Raw genomic sequence first — 16,014 nt, 5'->3', positions numbered from 1 at the left:
GTCCAGTGCGTATCTCATAGAACTCGAAATTGCAAAGCCCATATATAATTTGCGCTGTAACTAACGGACTCCAGACGATAAGTAATAGTAGTTAAATTTAAGCAGAACGCATTATCTCTGAATTTAACGGCACTGACCCTTGATTTGGCCTTCCGCTTCGGACGACTCTTTTTAAAATGACGCTTTATGCGAGACCCTGCTTTCACAGTTATTGTATTTGTGACTTTTAAGTAGTAGTAAAGGTCTACAAGTTCCGATTTGTCGACATAAGGTAGTCTTACCAAAATAAGCGGAGGGGGATTGTGAGTTAAAGCGACTGATTCGATCTAATGGGGAATGTTAGCTGTGGAATTGACTTAACATTGTGTAAAAAGAGAATCGAATAATCCTTGTTCGCGACAGACTCGCGTCTAGTTTCTTTTGATCTTGACCGGCATAAGAAAGCAGAGATCTGGAAAGTCGTTTCCACGTTACCCTTAAAAATATCATGGTTGGAGGAGGTTTCGGTATCTAGACACGCAGATTATATAGGGCTTAATCCCTCTGCTCGAATGACTGCTTTCAACGTGCGAGAGATTTTTCACGTTGCGCCTTGTCTGGGTAGCCATACACTTATTAAGGTCTGCAGCGGGAAACGCGTTCAGAACCTTGGGAGCTTCAAACGATTATGTTCAAGGACGTCAGCGATCTATTGATTAATGAAAGCAATGGCCGCAACACGCACTTAAGTCGCTGGTCCAACGCGCAGCGTGATAACAAGCGACCATGTCGACCAAAGCTGACGCTGACGTTTAAAAACGCGCTGTTTAATCTCAGCGACTGAAAATTCTACCGAGCTTACTTCGAACATTTGAGGAAACAAAGACTTTTCCTGGTCATTTATTTAAAACGCCAAAGCTGTCTCGTATTTTTTTTGGCTGAGGATGCTGCACTTCGACAGCATGCAATCGTTCTTGCTGATACTCGTTTAGTGTTTGAGTATACTAAGGGATGAGCATCCGAAGAGGACTTACCAAAGCAACTATTGGGTGGATAGATGGCTGGAAGGCACAATGTTAGTTATATAAGTATGATAACGGGCGGTATTCCTAGCACATGCAAGTCAATCAAACAAGGCTAAAATATGGTTGCACGTTAATTAATTACCGTAAATATTGTGTGATACACACAGAAATATATACTTTCTTCATAGATCGATAAAAACCATCTCAGCCAAGGCCCATGGAGTTGAAACATCGTGTCAATACAGACACGAGAACGGCCTTCGGCTATGATCGACTCCAGGATGTACCATCTTGTTGACGCGTTCCACAAACACAAGAATGCCAGTATTATTGTGTGCGTCTTCTGGGAATCCGAAGACAAATTTCATAGATACGGACTGCCAACACCCTGCCGGAACAGGCAGATGTTGTGATGGAGCACGCGATGAAGCACTAGGCTTCATCCGTTATCAAACACCGCAAGCCCTTATGCAAATTTATACTGAGGATGCCAGCAGAAATCGCAACTTACCATTACATGATTTTTCGGACGTCCACAATACCCACTTATTGGTGCATCGTGACACTCATACATGATACGAAATCGCAAATCATTATGAGTGGGAATAATGACACGAGGTATATCGCCAGCAACGGCTGTATAATACTGTTAGCCATTGCGTGCTGTTTATCAATCTGATAAAGATCGATACAAATTCGACAATCACTTTGAGGATTTTTGTGATGGATTTCTGATTCGATATCAAACCTTTAAGAGGCTAATCTGCTCGATAGGGTCTTCTTACGTCGTCAAGTAATGTTGACGATGCAACACATATTGTTTCAACAGCATGCTTATCATCATTAGTGTTGGTTACGCATCCGGCTCAACATCAGGCTGGCGCAAAATAGTATTTGCGACGACGTTAAGTCGCCCTAGCCTGTATCCCGTGTAAAAATTATATTAGCGAAAGAAGATAACCTTCTCATTATTTTTGCGAGTGGTGTGGAGTGTTTACGGCCGTGCGCAAAGATGCATAATCTGTATAAACAATGAACGGTTTAGTTCCTAACTGTAACTTAGCCAATGCATATTTCATGACGAGGAGTTGCTTGTCATGCACTGTAAAGTACGCTTTGTTGTTTGATCTGACGCATCTGATGGCAGACGACGCGCTCTGCGCCGTCTGTATTGTACTGCATTAACGCACAGCCGATTGCGAAATTGCTGGCGTCACAGACTGCATGAAATGGTCTGTCTTGGGCAAGATCGACGATAACATCAAGCTTTGCCTGATATCTTCAAAGGAGCTCTGACAATCAGCCTTTATATGAACATTTTACAGTCTTCTTTAACATACGAGAACTATGCACTGTCGATTTGACATAGCTGCGAGAGCAGTTATACAAGTACGTCGCTAGGCAGAGAGTTTTTTATCACTTCACACCAACTCACAGGCCTGTCGTAGTCGTCTTGATCTTGCAAGAATCAGGCGTACCCCGTGTATCCACGGCACAGGCCTGTCGTAGTCGTCTTGATCTTGCAAGAATCAGGCGTACCCCGTGTATTCTTAAATTGCATCTAAGAAGTCGTATTTTGTAACAGAAAGGTACACTTTCTGGGTTTGGCGTACAGCTCATGCTCTCTTAAATTAAAAAAAAAATCGGACGTGATCCCATTGGTGGTGACTGAAAATGTCATCTGTTGATGACAATGCAGGTGACGGTGACAAGTCACCTGCTACACCAATTGTAGGTGACTGGGCCGAGTCAGCGGCATCGCCCGATTCAGTGTCTACTGTAAAGGCCACCGGATCACCCGGGGTCGAGTCCGTTAAGCCTTTGGGTTCTAACATGACAACCAAAGGGGTGATCACGAGGTTGTTCGACTCGTCAGACCTCTTTGGCGGGGAGTCATCATCAGGTGACTCCGTGGGCAATTATCACCCTGGTGCCGTTACGATGCGCTTCAACGTTCGACTTTCTTTCATGGCCCGAGTATGCACGAAGACATCATCAAAATGATTCGGTTCCAAACTTCGCACCGATCTCAACAGATTGGTCACATCAGTTCAAGGTTACAAGGGCATTACTAAGGCCCTGTGGCATACCTCTTCCGAGGCTTACTGCTGTGAATGGAATATCCGGTTCACGTATTAGGATCTAGTAAAACTCACTAATCAGATACATGGAGTAAAAGGTGGTACTCATTGACATACTATGAGATAATTACGTCCATTCTTGGTATTGGCGTTCGAGCCAGTTCCATTGTAGCATTCAATTTATTGAACGTATGCACAATTTACCACCGTTCTGTTGCTTTTCGTACATAGAAGTTCGGAGAGCTATGTGGGGAGGTTAACTCCCTCACATTACCTGAAGAGCTTGTGGATCGCTAATACTTGCTCACAAAGTTGTGACTCTTGCTTCATAATGCATGATTTCGACCCTGATATCAGGTCGTTCTCGTTGCCAGTGTCTTTATCCTAAAACAACTTGTATGGTGCCAGATCAGGGACCGCATCCTTGAGTTCCATCAAATGCTTATACAACGGATTTGCCTTTAATGACTCTCAAGATTATGACGTAAAACGTTCAATCCGAGTCTTCTCATCGAGGACACTAAGTCCATCGACGAGCTGGTTAGAATGTGTTCGTTCTCAGGAATACTATTGCCGATAAATATCGGCCACGTACTTGTCATCTATCGTAGTTATTTATATCTTACGAGTACTGTTATCAGTACTAGTAAAGGGTGCAGTACTGGCAAAGGGTGTCCCGTACAAATTTAGCCGCTTTGATTTGCAAGGTGACTAGGGTGACCGTTCGATAGCAAACTTGCTTAGTGATGAAAGAGGAAGTCCTTAGCACTGAATAAAAAGGATGCTGTCATTAATAGTGTGGTATCTGTCTTAACTTTTTTTCCTTTCTTGTCCATCCAAGCCGGTTCCTACAAGCGAAATTGATCGAAGATTCGAAGTCGACAGGCGCTAAGTCGTTGGCCGCTACTTCACCTATCTCATCATGTCTTTTCAGACATTTTGTAATTAGCGTGAAATGCAATTTCCAACACTCATCCTGGTCCGACATGCATTAAATTACGTAGCTAGGCGAGCTTGGTCTCGTCGAGTGCTTTGGTCAGCAAATCATCTAGCATCTGCTCCGACCACACATACTGAGCCAGCACAATTCTACGGCGGGCAAAATTGCAGACAAGTTTGACTCGAACGTCAACATGTTTTGCATTAAAAAACGACGCTTCTTCCTTAAGCTGCCGTAGAGCAGCCTGATTGCCCACATGCATTTGCATGGGCTTTTTTGGCACCGCGCCAATTTGCATAAAATTTTCCGCATGCCTAAAAGCTCTCGGGCAACCTCCGACGCCGCCACAAATTCGGCAACAGAGACACGCCACCCTGTTTCTTATCCCTCCAGCTGATAGCCATACCGTTGAAAAGTATACCCCCCCCCGGTCAGTGACTTCCTGTCATTTTTGTCCGCGACTAAATCGACGTCACCAAACATTGCGAGCATAATCAACATATTGCTATTTTTGCTTGGCTTCATCTTTAGCTTTATCGACCTCGTGCTCTTTAAGTAACGCGCCACCCGCTTTGCAAGCTTTTAGTCTTGAAGCAGGGGCTGATGGGTCTGTCGTGTCACCCTGTGAAGTTCAAACACAATGTCGGGTCGTGTGCATCGCGCCACACAAAGCAGTAATCAGTTCTTGCTCTTGACCTCGAACAACGCGCTGTCACTTGATGTACCTCGTAACACTCAGCACCAGTATAGAGTTGGCTTCTCAGAGCCCGTGCTCACGTAGTAAATCATTTATTGACTTCTTCTGGTCCAGTACATAGCCAACATCGTCGTTCAGCACCACTCGCAATCCTTAAGTTTGCTCACTTGGTCAAGATTCCTAATTGACAAACTTGAAAGACTTGCGAAGGATCCGTCAACTGCAGCCGCACCAGTACCAGTGACAAGAAGGTCAGCCATACAGGCCTACCGCAACAATGTCCTTGTCGTTGCGCTTCCAGTTGAGAAATATGTCAGCCACGCACTGCTTGAATTCCGCATCATACAACTTGGCATGGTAAAGCTGACTCCACAATCGACCAACTTGCTTGAGGCCGTGCAAACTCTTGCATAATTTCAAAGATTGCTCCTTCTTACTTGATACACCTATATTCTTTAAGGTCTCTTTGTCAATATCCATGCCTTGTGGTACCTGTAAAATATATCAAGGCGAGACTCTTTATCCGCTTTACGTTAGCGTTGGGTCTCATCATGTCGCCGCCAGAGCAAGGAGCACCATCACTGTTGACATGTCAATAATTGCTGCAAAGGTAAGCTAGTAATCAAATCCAAAAGTTTGTTCGTTTCCGCACGCAACAAGTCGAGCCTTAAGACGCTTGAGATCACCGTGCGCATCGGTCTTTGTTTTAAACACCCATTTGGTGTGCAATGTATTTTTGCTGGTACCTCGTTTGACCAAACGCGAAACCTTATTTTCTCCCAGCGCTTCTATCTCCTCCCCATGGCTATCTTCCAGTTTTCGCGCTTGCTGCTGCGCATCGCTTCGCCATAGCTTTTGGGATCGCTCTTGAATACGTGAGCCACGGCGCTTTCTTCATGGCCTTCCTCCTCCTGAGCACCGCTGTTGCGTTGCACCTCTAGTCGTAAGCGAACACGTGTCCATGACTTCGACATCTTCTTCCCGCTTCGACCTTTCGTAGCCAAGCCCAATACTGCGTCACCTGAACCTGTCAAACTCGTAACATCTGATTGGCCCTCGAACTCAAGAGCTCTCTGTAGCTGACTATTTTGCATATCGCTCAAAGTTTCGATGCCCTCACGTTCTGCGTGACAACAACCTTTTTCTCCTTTTGCAGAAATACCCTGTAGCCCTTAATTTCGTCGCTGCGTCCGATGAAAACGCCCACTTGAGGTCTCTTTGCGAGCGAATTTTATAGCGGATTGCGGTATACAGTGCATACAGATCCAAAATGATAATTCACACAAATCAAAGCACGCTTCTTGAGTATTTCCATCGGCGATGCTCGCTTTTCGTTAGTGCTTATTTGGCTGCGATTGAGAATATAGGAAGCATACTCAACCGCATCATCCCAAACAACAAAGAGAGTCGACTGGTAAATATTATCGAGCTAGCCATATAAAAACGTCCGGTGCATTCGCATAGCTTTTCCATTCGATGCTGATTTCTCGTCATTGACATGTCTTGAAACACTTGTAGACTTGTAAAACAGTCAAACGATTATATACTCGCCTCCGCCATCCGTCCTTAGCAAATGCCGCATTTCCAAGTCGCCTGCCCAGTTTGCAACGGCGTTGACTGCGTCACCTCTTATCAGTCCCGGCTTTTAAAAGCCGCGGAACTGAATTAGAAGAAATACACGTACATGTTATTGTACAGTACATGAGCTAGGCAAAGTACGCGACAGCCGAACTGACGCTAATTAATGCCATGAAATGCTCAAACTTCTTCGCCGCTTAACTATTGGTCTTGGCGAGAAATACGCGAGAGTTATTTGACATGGAATCCACAAATTAATTAAGTACCGGTTTCCAAGTCGGTCCCTTGGTGTCATCGAACAGACCATACGACACCGCCAATGCAGTCGACGGCGAGTGAGCACCCGTGTCCTTGTGCGACTGCGCATTCTTAGTTTGCTTCCCTTCAGTGCATACACACACGTAGGTCTTGAATGGTCCGTAATTTTGATGCCAGACACTGGATCTCTTGCAACCTGCACAACGGCGTCGTGAGCCAAATGACCTAGACGCTAATGAAAGTAGTTTAGTGATCCACTCTGCGTATCCTTGGCCGACTCGTCCGATATTTTATGGGTACTACCGTCATTAAAACGTCACTATGAGTGCATGTTCGCATACTTTTGCATTTTCTACTAAATACAAATTGTTGAGTAGGTGTCGATTGGATCCACCGTCCAGAATCCATTCGTCGCGACCATGATCGGTGACGCTCCCAGTCGCCAGTGTCTTGGCCAACTGAGCATGATGCGTTTTTTGGCCCTCGTTACTTCGCCAATTGCGAGCATAATATTTCCACCGCCGTTGCCTCGACGGCCTCCACTTGTGTTGCCAGTTTTCTTGTTTCTACAATCAACCTTGACGTATCCTGCCTTTCCACATCCATAGCAGAACAGTTTTATGAGCCCAAGCTCAGAGTAGAAAGGCAACATGGCACAGGCACCGCTGACATCCAGTCACGAAAGGGCTGCGTCGGAGCCTGCTGTGATCGTCTCTACTCACGCTCACGAAAGAAGCGCGGACACCAATACACTAAGAAGGGTTCTCACGATGCTGAGCGGCATGGAAGAGCGCATGATGAAATTGATACTGTTGTAGGTGAGGATTGCTGAAGATGAACGCATGCGAGGCGCTGTTGAAAGTGGCATGTTAGCTCAATGCTCGGTGCTGAATTTGCGGGAAAAATCACATCGAGACGCTCTCGATGGTCGGGTTTGCGAAACCATCAATCGCCACGTCTTGAAGGAAAAGGCTTCACGTTCTTAGGCCCACAGTACCTCAAGATGCGCCTCAACGCGCACCTCATTGCCTTTGAACCAGTACCTGCCGTAAATCCCAGTGTGCAATATCTTAGGACATCTCAATATCGGACTCCAGGTGCAAGGCAGCGCAAGCTTGAGATACGCAAGTTCGACGGAATTGAGGTATATATTGGACTCAAGTCTGGCTTTTTTGATTGGGTCAAGACTTTTTGGCGACAGGTGGACATGACTCAAGAATAGTGCGGATTTCTCTGGACCGAACCGCGAAGACAGATGTACTTGGACAGTACAATTAACAAGCATTGCGGAATTCTATTTTAATAAGCAAGTCGACACTTGGTAGGCTGTGCTACCGACTTTGCAGTACGTGGTGCAGCGTATGCGTGACACGTTCAAGACCAACATCACTGCCGCTCAAACAAACAAATATTTACGGCCTTCGAGCCCTTGTTGCCAAAACATTATTTGTATCTCGTCGCGGTCAGCAATACAGCTGGAGGGGCCGAGCAACAGGTGATTGACAACATCGTACGCTATGCTTCGCCTGAAGTACTAACAATTATGATTGGCAAAGTATCAGACGAATCGCATCGAATGCCTCGTGCATGATAAAGACTTAGCGCGCTTTGCGCGGACGATTGATATAAAATCTCGATCAGGACGTGCTTTTGGAAGAGAGTGTTATCGCTCATGTGGAAGAGTCGACATTAGGAAAGGAGACACGTACCGTTGGCAAACTTGCTTAGTGGGTCAAAGAGGAAGTCTGTAGCACTGAAGTAAAAGGACTATGTCATTAATATTTTGCGTTATCTGTCTTACCTTTTTCCTTCTTGTCCATTCCAGCCGTTTCCTACAAGCGAAGCTGACCTAAGCTTGCAATCCAATAGGCGCCAAATCGTTGGCCGTTACCTTCATCTATCTCATCATGTCTTTACAGGCATTTCTAAAATATTACATAACTTGGCAAGTTAAGAAGTGCTTTTACTATGGGAAATCAAGCGGGCAATGTTAGAATCGGAACTAGTGTGAAACGAATAGAATAATGCCATTTTTAACAGTAAAAATCACAAGCTGCATTCTCAAACAACGCGACTGAAGAAAACAGATTGTACGCATAAGCAACTCGGGCGTAAACGGGAATATCACCCTCGATGCTGTCTTCACACACAGTGTCTGTGTGTTGGGAGCATTTTTTTTTAAAAGGCCTGCAAATTCTTTTGACGTCGCTGGATCAATCACAGCTTCGAATTTTAATTTCTAATCACTTTAAAAAACTTGTGTTATTTAATAAAAAATCATGAAACGGTGTTTTTCATTAGAATACCGCAATACACATTATTTCTAGTGAGACGGCCATGGCGGCAGTAGCGGCGAAAGAGACGCTACTGGCGCTTCAGCTCAGTTGCCGGGGTGATTCAGCGCGGGAATGCATCCTTCGCGATTGGATCAAATTCGTTGAGAGTCGTAAAGAGGTCTCATTGCTCCGATCCCTGCCGAAACTGCCATCCGGTGGTGCTATTGACTGGCTTAAGCTGTACGAAGAAGTAGTGGCTCGTGGAGGCTTTGCGATTGTCTCCCAGCGTCGACAGTGGTCCGATGTGTTAGGACCTAATGGACTTAATATCAAGGGGCTTATGCCCTACCAACTAGCAGCTCATTACGACCGGTATCTACGCGCTTTTGAGGAGAAACAACTCTTCGGACGAGACGCCCCAGTGTCTGAGACTACCATGAGCGTACTGCCAAGTAAGCGTGGCGCCGAAGAGGAAGACGATGCGGCTCCTGTCGCTACAATGCAAGATCTTCAGGATGCTCAGGGCGGTATGGGTGGGACGCCATTGCCACGAGTAAACAAACGATTTAAGGCCCAACGAGAGCTTCAGACGCACCTTGGCACGCTTCATAACATCGTACTCGCCTTGGACTCAAATCTTCCAGAACAGGAGCTCTCGGCTTTGAATCTACTCACAGTCTTGTCCTATGGGGACGGAATGGAGGAACAGCATCAGGTTACACGGGGTACGTCCGTTAATACCACAGCTCTGGAAAATACTTTAATGGTGGATAACGTACCCGGGTTACTCGATGCACTTTATCGGCAAATAATTTCGTGCAAAGTCTTGCCTCAATTTAACGACTGGCATTCGCCTAAAGTACGACGCCAGTTGCTAAATTTGAAAATCGATGATGGCGAACGCGAATTATTGGATTCAAAAGCATTACTAGTGCTTAATATTGTGCGGAATCTCGCGATCATAAGTGCCAATGAAAAACCTTTGGCGACGAATGAGGAATGGTGTGTATTTCTAATCGTCATGCTCCGTTGTGTCAACAATCGAGGCTTTCGAAATGGCTACAGACGTGCATCCGTGGAAATCGGGGACCATATCCTGGACACACTCTGTGCCATTTCAAGACGCATTGATTTCCTCGCGCTGCATCCACCTGCATCGTTAGAAGTCTGGCATCCTCAATACCAACTCAGCACGCAATTATGGCAACACGAACAAATCTTTCCACTCGAGTGTTTATTACGAGAACTATGTCGAATCCTCGTGAATCGTCCATTGCAACAACAGCGCCGCTCGATTCTCTTACGTGCGTGTGAAGTCCTGACAAACGTTTGCCGTGACGTTGCATTAAAGTCTTTTCTTGCATCAAGCAAAGCACTAAAGGATCCAGCCCTTCTTGACCGAATGGTCGCATTACTTGGGTGTTCACGACAAGACTTTTTGCCGCATAAATCTCGATTTAAACGCCAAGAACGTGATTCAAACGAAGCTCACGAAGACATTAATTATGCTGACTCGGACTCGGACAATACGACTGATGGAGACGATAATAGTCGATGGCCTGCTCCGTGGGAAAACGACGGATTGCCTTCGGGCGTGGGTTTTGGCGTCGTGTACGTAAGTCCCGAAGGAGTTCGCCATACGACTTCCTCACCTCATATTAATGGCGCTCGTGCTGCCCACGCAATGGCATTTGATGAAGAATTAGACCACGAAATGCGAGACGCTGCATTAGAGGTGCTTTTTCGACTCTCGGACTACGACGATGCCATGAAACTCCGGATGGCTCAACATTCAACGTGTTTGCGACGACTTGCGGGCTCGTTGCTCTCGTGCATTGGACGGGTACATTAATCTATTGATGCTGCTCTTGGGTCGGTTTTATTAGCTAACTGTGTGTTTTATAGCCTGAAGCTGCTCGAATTATAGTCGCGACGTTGTCGAATCTTTCCATGAATCGCGCGACATTTCCTTTTTTCTTGGCGATTGAAAAAGACTTGATTCTCGTAGCCTGTTCCGACGTGAGTGTGTCGGATATTCTTAATAACGTCGTTGCAGATGTCTACGGCATGCATTCATTATAGAAGTCGATTTAATTAAAACGACTATTTCATACAAAAGCCCGAAAATCGACTGGGTTTATTGGCTACGTTACTAAAAAAACCGTTTTTTTCGATATATTTTCTTGGGTTTAAAACCCTAAGCCAACGAGCCACTTGCGGACGTCGCTAAAATGGTCTCCTACGACTTCCATGCGTCCAGGACGTATAACCACCTCTTTTCCTTCACATATCTTGGACATTTCGTCCCGCAGTTCATGTTCATCACCGCGGTAGCGGCGTAAGATGGTCAGCACACGCGTGCGACCGTTGCGATAGTCTCTGTAGACGGGTAGTTGGAGGCCTGTAGCCGTACGCTTTACATGGAATGGCAAGCCAGTCAACGGTGCCTCCGGAGCTGGAGACCAGCCATTAAAGCTCACTTTTTCCGGCACATACGTTGGTTCGTACTTAAGAGGTGGCACAATGAGCTCTTCTTGTGGCTGGCGCTGCAACGCGCGAAGATTCGCAGGGTGGCGAGTTTTGCGGCGAATTTGCCGATTGCTAGCCTTACGCTCGATGGCGTTCGTGCTTGTAAGAAGTCGGCGTTGAAACATGCTTATCGGAGCTCCTGGCGATTTTTTTCAAGCTTCGTTTTGCTTAATTTCAATTACCAACAAATATTTCAATTTTTAAAAGTTTAGTATATGTGGATTACTTTTTAAAAAGACGGAAGTGATTTGTAGATTGTAGCAAAAATTATTGCTGCAAAACGCCATAGTCGGTGCGATAGGCGCGAATTACGGGCAGAAAGGAGGCATTCGTGTCTACATTTGCATCCAAGGTCTCAAGGTACTCAACGAGGCTGTCAAGTGTGGCAATGCTCACCACGGGGATGTTAAAGCTCTCCCTTACGTGGTCAATGGCCGACCGAACGTCCTCGCTTGAAACCTTTTCCTGACGGTCTAGCGAGATGCAAACGCCCGAGACTTGGGCATTTGTGGTTTGTAAAAGGTCAAAAGCTTCACGTATGGCGGTTCCGGCAGTGATTACATCATCAATGATAAAAACTCTGGATAATGTACAAAGTTGCAAATATGAGTTGCCACTCGAATGATGCAATGATTTCAATACAACTTACTTTTTGCCAGTCATGTCGGCACCGACAAGAACACCTCCCTCACCATGGTCTTTTGCCTCCTTGCGGTTGTACGCAAAAGGAATATCAACGCCATACATGTCAGCATATGCGATCGCCACTGCCGCCACCAATGTAATCCCCTTATACGCGGGGCCAAAGAGCACATCAAATTGCACTCCGCTGTTCTGTATAAGAAAAGAAAAACATATCAATCCTTTTCATCAGTTGGCAGTATGCAACCAACGTACGTAAATGGCTTCGGCATAGAATCTTCCAAGCTGGCTAAGTGCACGACCTGTGCGAAAGAGACCCGCATTGAAGAAATACGGACTCTTACGTCCCGATTTTAACGTAAACTCGCCAAACTTAAGCACGCCCAACGAGAGTGCGAACTTAATAAAGACATTGCAATTCAACTTGGCTACAGCAACTGTCAATGTAGCCATTTTCTTTTTGCGAACCGCATTAATGGCATCACGCAAATTCTCGGCCGCTTTTTTCGGATTTGTGGCTTTAGAGATTCCACGCGATACAGGTACGAGCAAACCCAACCCATTAGCTGACAAACCCGCTTCGACTGCCTCTTCCAAGTTGCCACCTTGGGCGCCAATTCCAGGGGCTAAAATCCATAAATGAGGTGTTAAAGTGCGCACGCGATGAAGCGCGTTAATATCTGTGGCTCCTACTACAAGACCGACGTTATCCTCCGAGTTCCACTGCTCGCACTTCGCTGCTACTTCCTCATACAATGCGCGCGAACCAATCGAAAGCGTCTGAAAATCATTTGCACTTGGATTGGACGTCTTACATAGCACAAAGCAGCCACGCTCTGGGTGGCCACGCACAAATGGGTCGATAGAGTCGACTCCCATGTACGGAGCCAACGTGATGGCGTGCGCTTCCAGCTTTTCAAACGCCGAGACGGCGTACGCAGCCGCTGTGGTGCTAATATCGCCACGCTTTGCATCTAGTAGGACAGGAATGCCGACAGGAATTGCCTTGATGACAGCGTGCAAAGCGGTGATACCCTCGGCGCCAAAGGCCTCGAAAAACGCCGAGTTGGGCTTGTAAGCTGCCGCAACATGCTGCGTTTGCTGGATAAGATTAATACAAAAGGCCTGTGCAGCAATTGCTGTGGCCTCAGGGAGCTCGGTGATGTGTGGATCTAATCCCACACACAAGAGCGAGTCGACGGCCGACACACGAGCACGTAAGAAGCTAAAAAAGCTCGCGGGCATGTTTGGAGATTACTGATTGTAGGAAGGCGCCTCAGCTAGGCTTTGGATTGGGCGAAAGTAGTGGTAGGAATATTCTTATAATCTATGGAAAGTAAAAAAGTTTGGATGTGTTGATCAACTACGGGATATTATAGCAGCATGTGATAAAAAAGTGAGCCAAAAATATGTAAAAAATATGTCTCATTGTATTCCAGATCTCACAATGTACTTTTCCTAACTATGACATCTTTAGATCTCCAGTCATGCATTAAAAGCAGCACACCAGCAGTCATTACGCCGTTTTGAAGCTGAACTTGGTACCGTGATGGTGATTGCTGTTGGCAACTGATGATATGTAGTATGGGATGGCCCTGTGTGCATCGATTCCTCCTTCCTGCCCCGCTCTCTGTGGAAAACTTCAACAAGCACTTGTGGCTTGATCAACCAGCAGCAACAACTGCCATCGGTTCACGACCCATTATTTTGAAAAATCGTGCATTATTGACTGCCGAAGTCGCGAACGCAACTTCCACGTGCTGTATCAAGTGCTCGCGGGCGTACAACAGTTAGAACGGGCTTACGTTCAGTCGCTAATCTAATCTGACGTCTTGCTGCAGGATAATGCGGCATTGAATTTTGCGAACGCGTCGAGAAAAAAATCACACTCTATGAGTCGAGTGATTCTATTATCAATCGGTGTTCAAACCTTGTGAGTGTAGTATTCGAATTCTTGTACAATTCGCTGTATGATAGGGCGGCAGCCCATTTTTGACTTTAGACTCGTTGGTCACAAGGGGCAAGGCGGCAAGTTTTTTTTGTCATTTGCAATTTTCTTCTTTATCTCATTAAATTTAACTAGGCAGGCTTCGTCGATTATCTTATGAATGACAAGTAGGTCACCTGTTGAAGACTGCATCAATCTCGTAAGACCGTAGTGTGCACTCTCCACTCGTTGTGTCGAAGTGTACCCAAAATGATTAATTGTTTTTAACCATGCCCTGACATTTTTTTCTTTGTAAGGCAACCATTGCTGTTGAATATAATTGAAGGCCTCTGCAGGGCAAAACTGCCAGAGGGATTGCACTGCCTCTTGCTACCTTTCTTCGGTTGCTGCATTTTGATGCTCCTTTATCAATGAATCAAATGCCATCTATCCTTCACTTTCAGCAGGAAAATGCTTGCGAACATTTCCGAGAATATTTTTTCAATATGCCAAATGCATAACATATTTTTGCAAGAGGGGAACAGGATTGCAAGTCCATTCATGAGGGCAAGCTCACGGTGCGAACAAAGACGAGATAATTGCAAGGTACCCAAACTCTAATTTTAAGGAACTGCATCAGTAATAAGAAAGATATTAAACACTGCAAGGAATAGACAAGGAAAATGCTGCTTACCGCTTGAAGTCGTGCAAGGCCCATTCATAGTGCTCCCTAGTTTTCGCCGGAACGAAGCAAAAGAACACAGTGTCTGTTTGATTGGTGGGAGTTGAGGAGACGCAGTGAAAGAGAAGCATTTTGTGCTTGTTTGTCTTGTATGTTGAATTCGTAACAATCACCTGATTTCCACACCACTGTGCAAACGCACTTGTACATAGAGCCCACCACAACTGTTGTAGTTGTGGTGGGCTCTATGTACAAGTGCGTTAAAATTTGATTATCGTCTCGCTTCATTACCCATTTGACCTCGGAGTTTGCTAAATGGTCAAGCAGTGTTTCCAGTGGTGGGTGGCCTCCAAGTTCCTGTCGTCGCAACAATTGTTTTGCACTGTATAAATCTTGAGCAGTTGCACAGCTACTTTGGTCAGCAAGTTGCAGAGTGCGCAAAATATTGCGAGGTACAACACCTGCAAGGATTTGTTGCATAATGAGCGGCATGTTCTGGTGGATTGCCTTGTTCCTCACTCGAGGATATGCTGCTACATTAGCAGGTTCATGGTTGTGTCCTGGTTCAACAACTCTCACAGTCCAAGTATTCTCAAACTCATTGACGTGACGAATCCCAGCACAGTCCCGTACTATTTTCACTCTAAAAGGGCAACCTGTTTTCCTTAATTTCTGTGGAGGCCTTGCACCATGTCCCTCATACTTGTAGCTCCCATGATGTTTGCAACCAAAATAATGCTCTTCATTGGCTGTTCCACACCCTTTCCATACATTTCTGAGCGAGTAGTGCGAATATCGTATTAGTGCGCACTAGGAGCCAGTTTATAGCTCCCGTGACGACACTTTACTAGAGTACTTAGTGCGTTGGGTGAGGTCACTAAGGCGCCCACCACAACTCCCTCACTGCACGCAAGAGAAGACGGTCTAACCGCGTTCTCGCTGTGCTAGGGTGTGTGTCTAAGTAGAGCGTGCCGACGTGCCTGCCTACATGAGAGGTCGATAATGGCAAGGGTGCCCTTAGATTTTTCCGTTAGCATTTCACATCAAAAATTCATAAAAATACTCACTGGTATCGAAATGTTACTAAAAATGGTCATGTGATTGGAGGTGAGACTAAACTCACCTTGCCAGTTGCGTACACAAGCCATACACCAGTCAGTTGAACGAATAACAGCAGAGTATCAACAGGCACCCCCTCGATTGCGCGTTGGGTGAGGTCACTAAGGTGCCCACCACAACTCCCTCACTGCACGCAAGAGAAGACGGTCTAACCGCGTTCTCGCTGTGCTAGGGTGTGTGTCTAAGTAGAGCGTGCCGACGTGCCTGCCTACATGAGAGGTCGATAATGGCAAGGGTGCCTTAGATTTTTCCGTTAGCATTTCACATCAAAATTTCATAAA

General features: G+C 45.9%; 3 protein-coding genes across 3 annotated transcripts; 1 reads left to right on the top strand and 2 right to left on the bottom strand.

The window, feature by feature from the left end:
* Window positions 1-8,895: 8,895 nt before the first annotated feature.
* Window positions 8,896-10,916, top strand: CCR75_000160 (uncharacterized protein; the record flags this gene model as incomplete). The annotated part of the gene is made up of 2 exons (XM_067958268.1): window positions 8,896-10,677; window positions 10,740-10,916. 2 exons carry the CDS (start codon window positions 8,896-8,898, stop codon window positions 10,914-10,916), a joined length of 1,959 nt encoding a protein of 652 aa, XP_067819638.1.
* Window positions 10,917-11,023: 107 nt separating this feature from the next.
* CCR75_000161 (uncharacterized protein) lies at window positions 11,024-11,488 on the bottom strand (the record flags this gene model as incomplete). Its single annotated transcript, XM_067958269.1, has 1 exon — window positions 11,024-11,488. One exon carries the CDS (start codon window positions 11,486-11,488, stop codon window positions 11,024-11,026), a length of 465 nt encoding a protein of 154 aa, XP_067819639.1.
* Window positions 11,489-11,630: 142 nt separating this feature from the next.
* On the bottom strand, window positions 11,631-13,250 carry CCR75_000162 (uncharacterized protein; the record flags this gene model as incomplete). Its single annotated transcript, XM_067958270.1, has 3 exons — window positions 11,631-11,943; window positions 12,013-12,197; window positions 12,261-13,250. 3 exons carry the CDS (start codon window positions 13,248-13,250, stop codon window positions 11,631-11,633), a joined length of 1,488 nt encoding a protein of 495 aa, XP_067819640.1.
* Between the last annotated feature and the right edge of the window lie 2,764 nt (window positions 13,251-16,014).

Source organism: Bremia lactucae, linkage group LG18 (assembly GCF_004359215.1).
Source record: "Bremia lactucae strain SF5 linkage group LG18, whole genome shotgun sequence".
In the NCBI taxonomy this organism is placed as follows: domain Eukaryota; phylum Oomycota; class Peronosporomycetes; order Peronosporales; family Peronosporaceae; genus Bremia; species Bremia lactucae.
The sequence above is the reverse complement of the archived record's forward strand: the minus strand, read 5'-3'. Positions and strand labels throughout refer to the sequence as shown.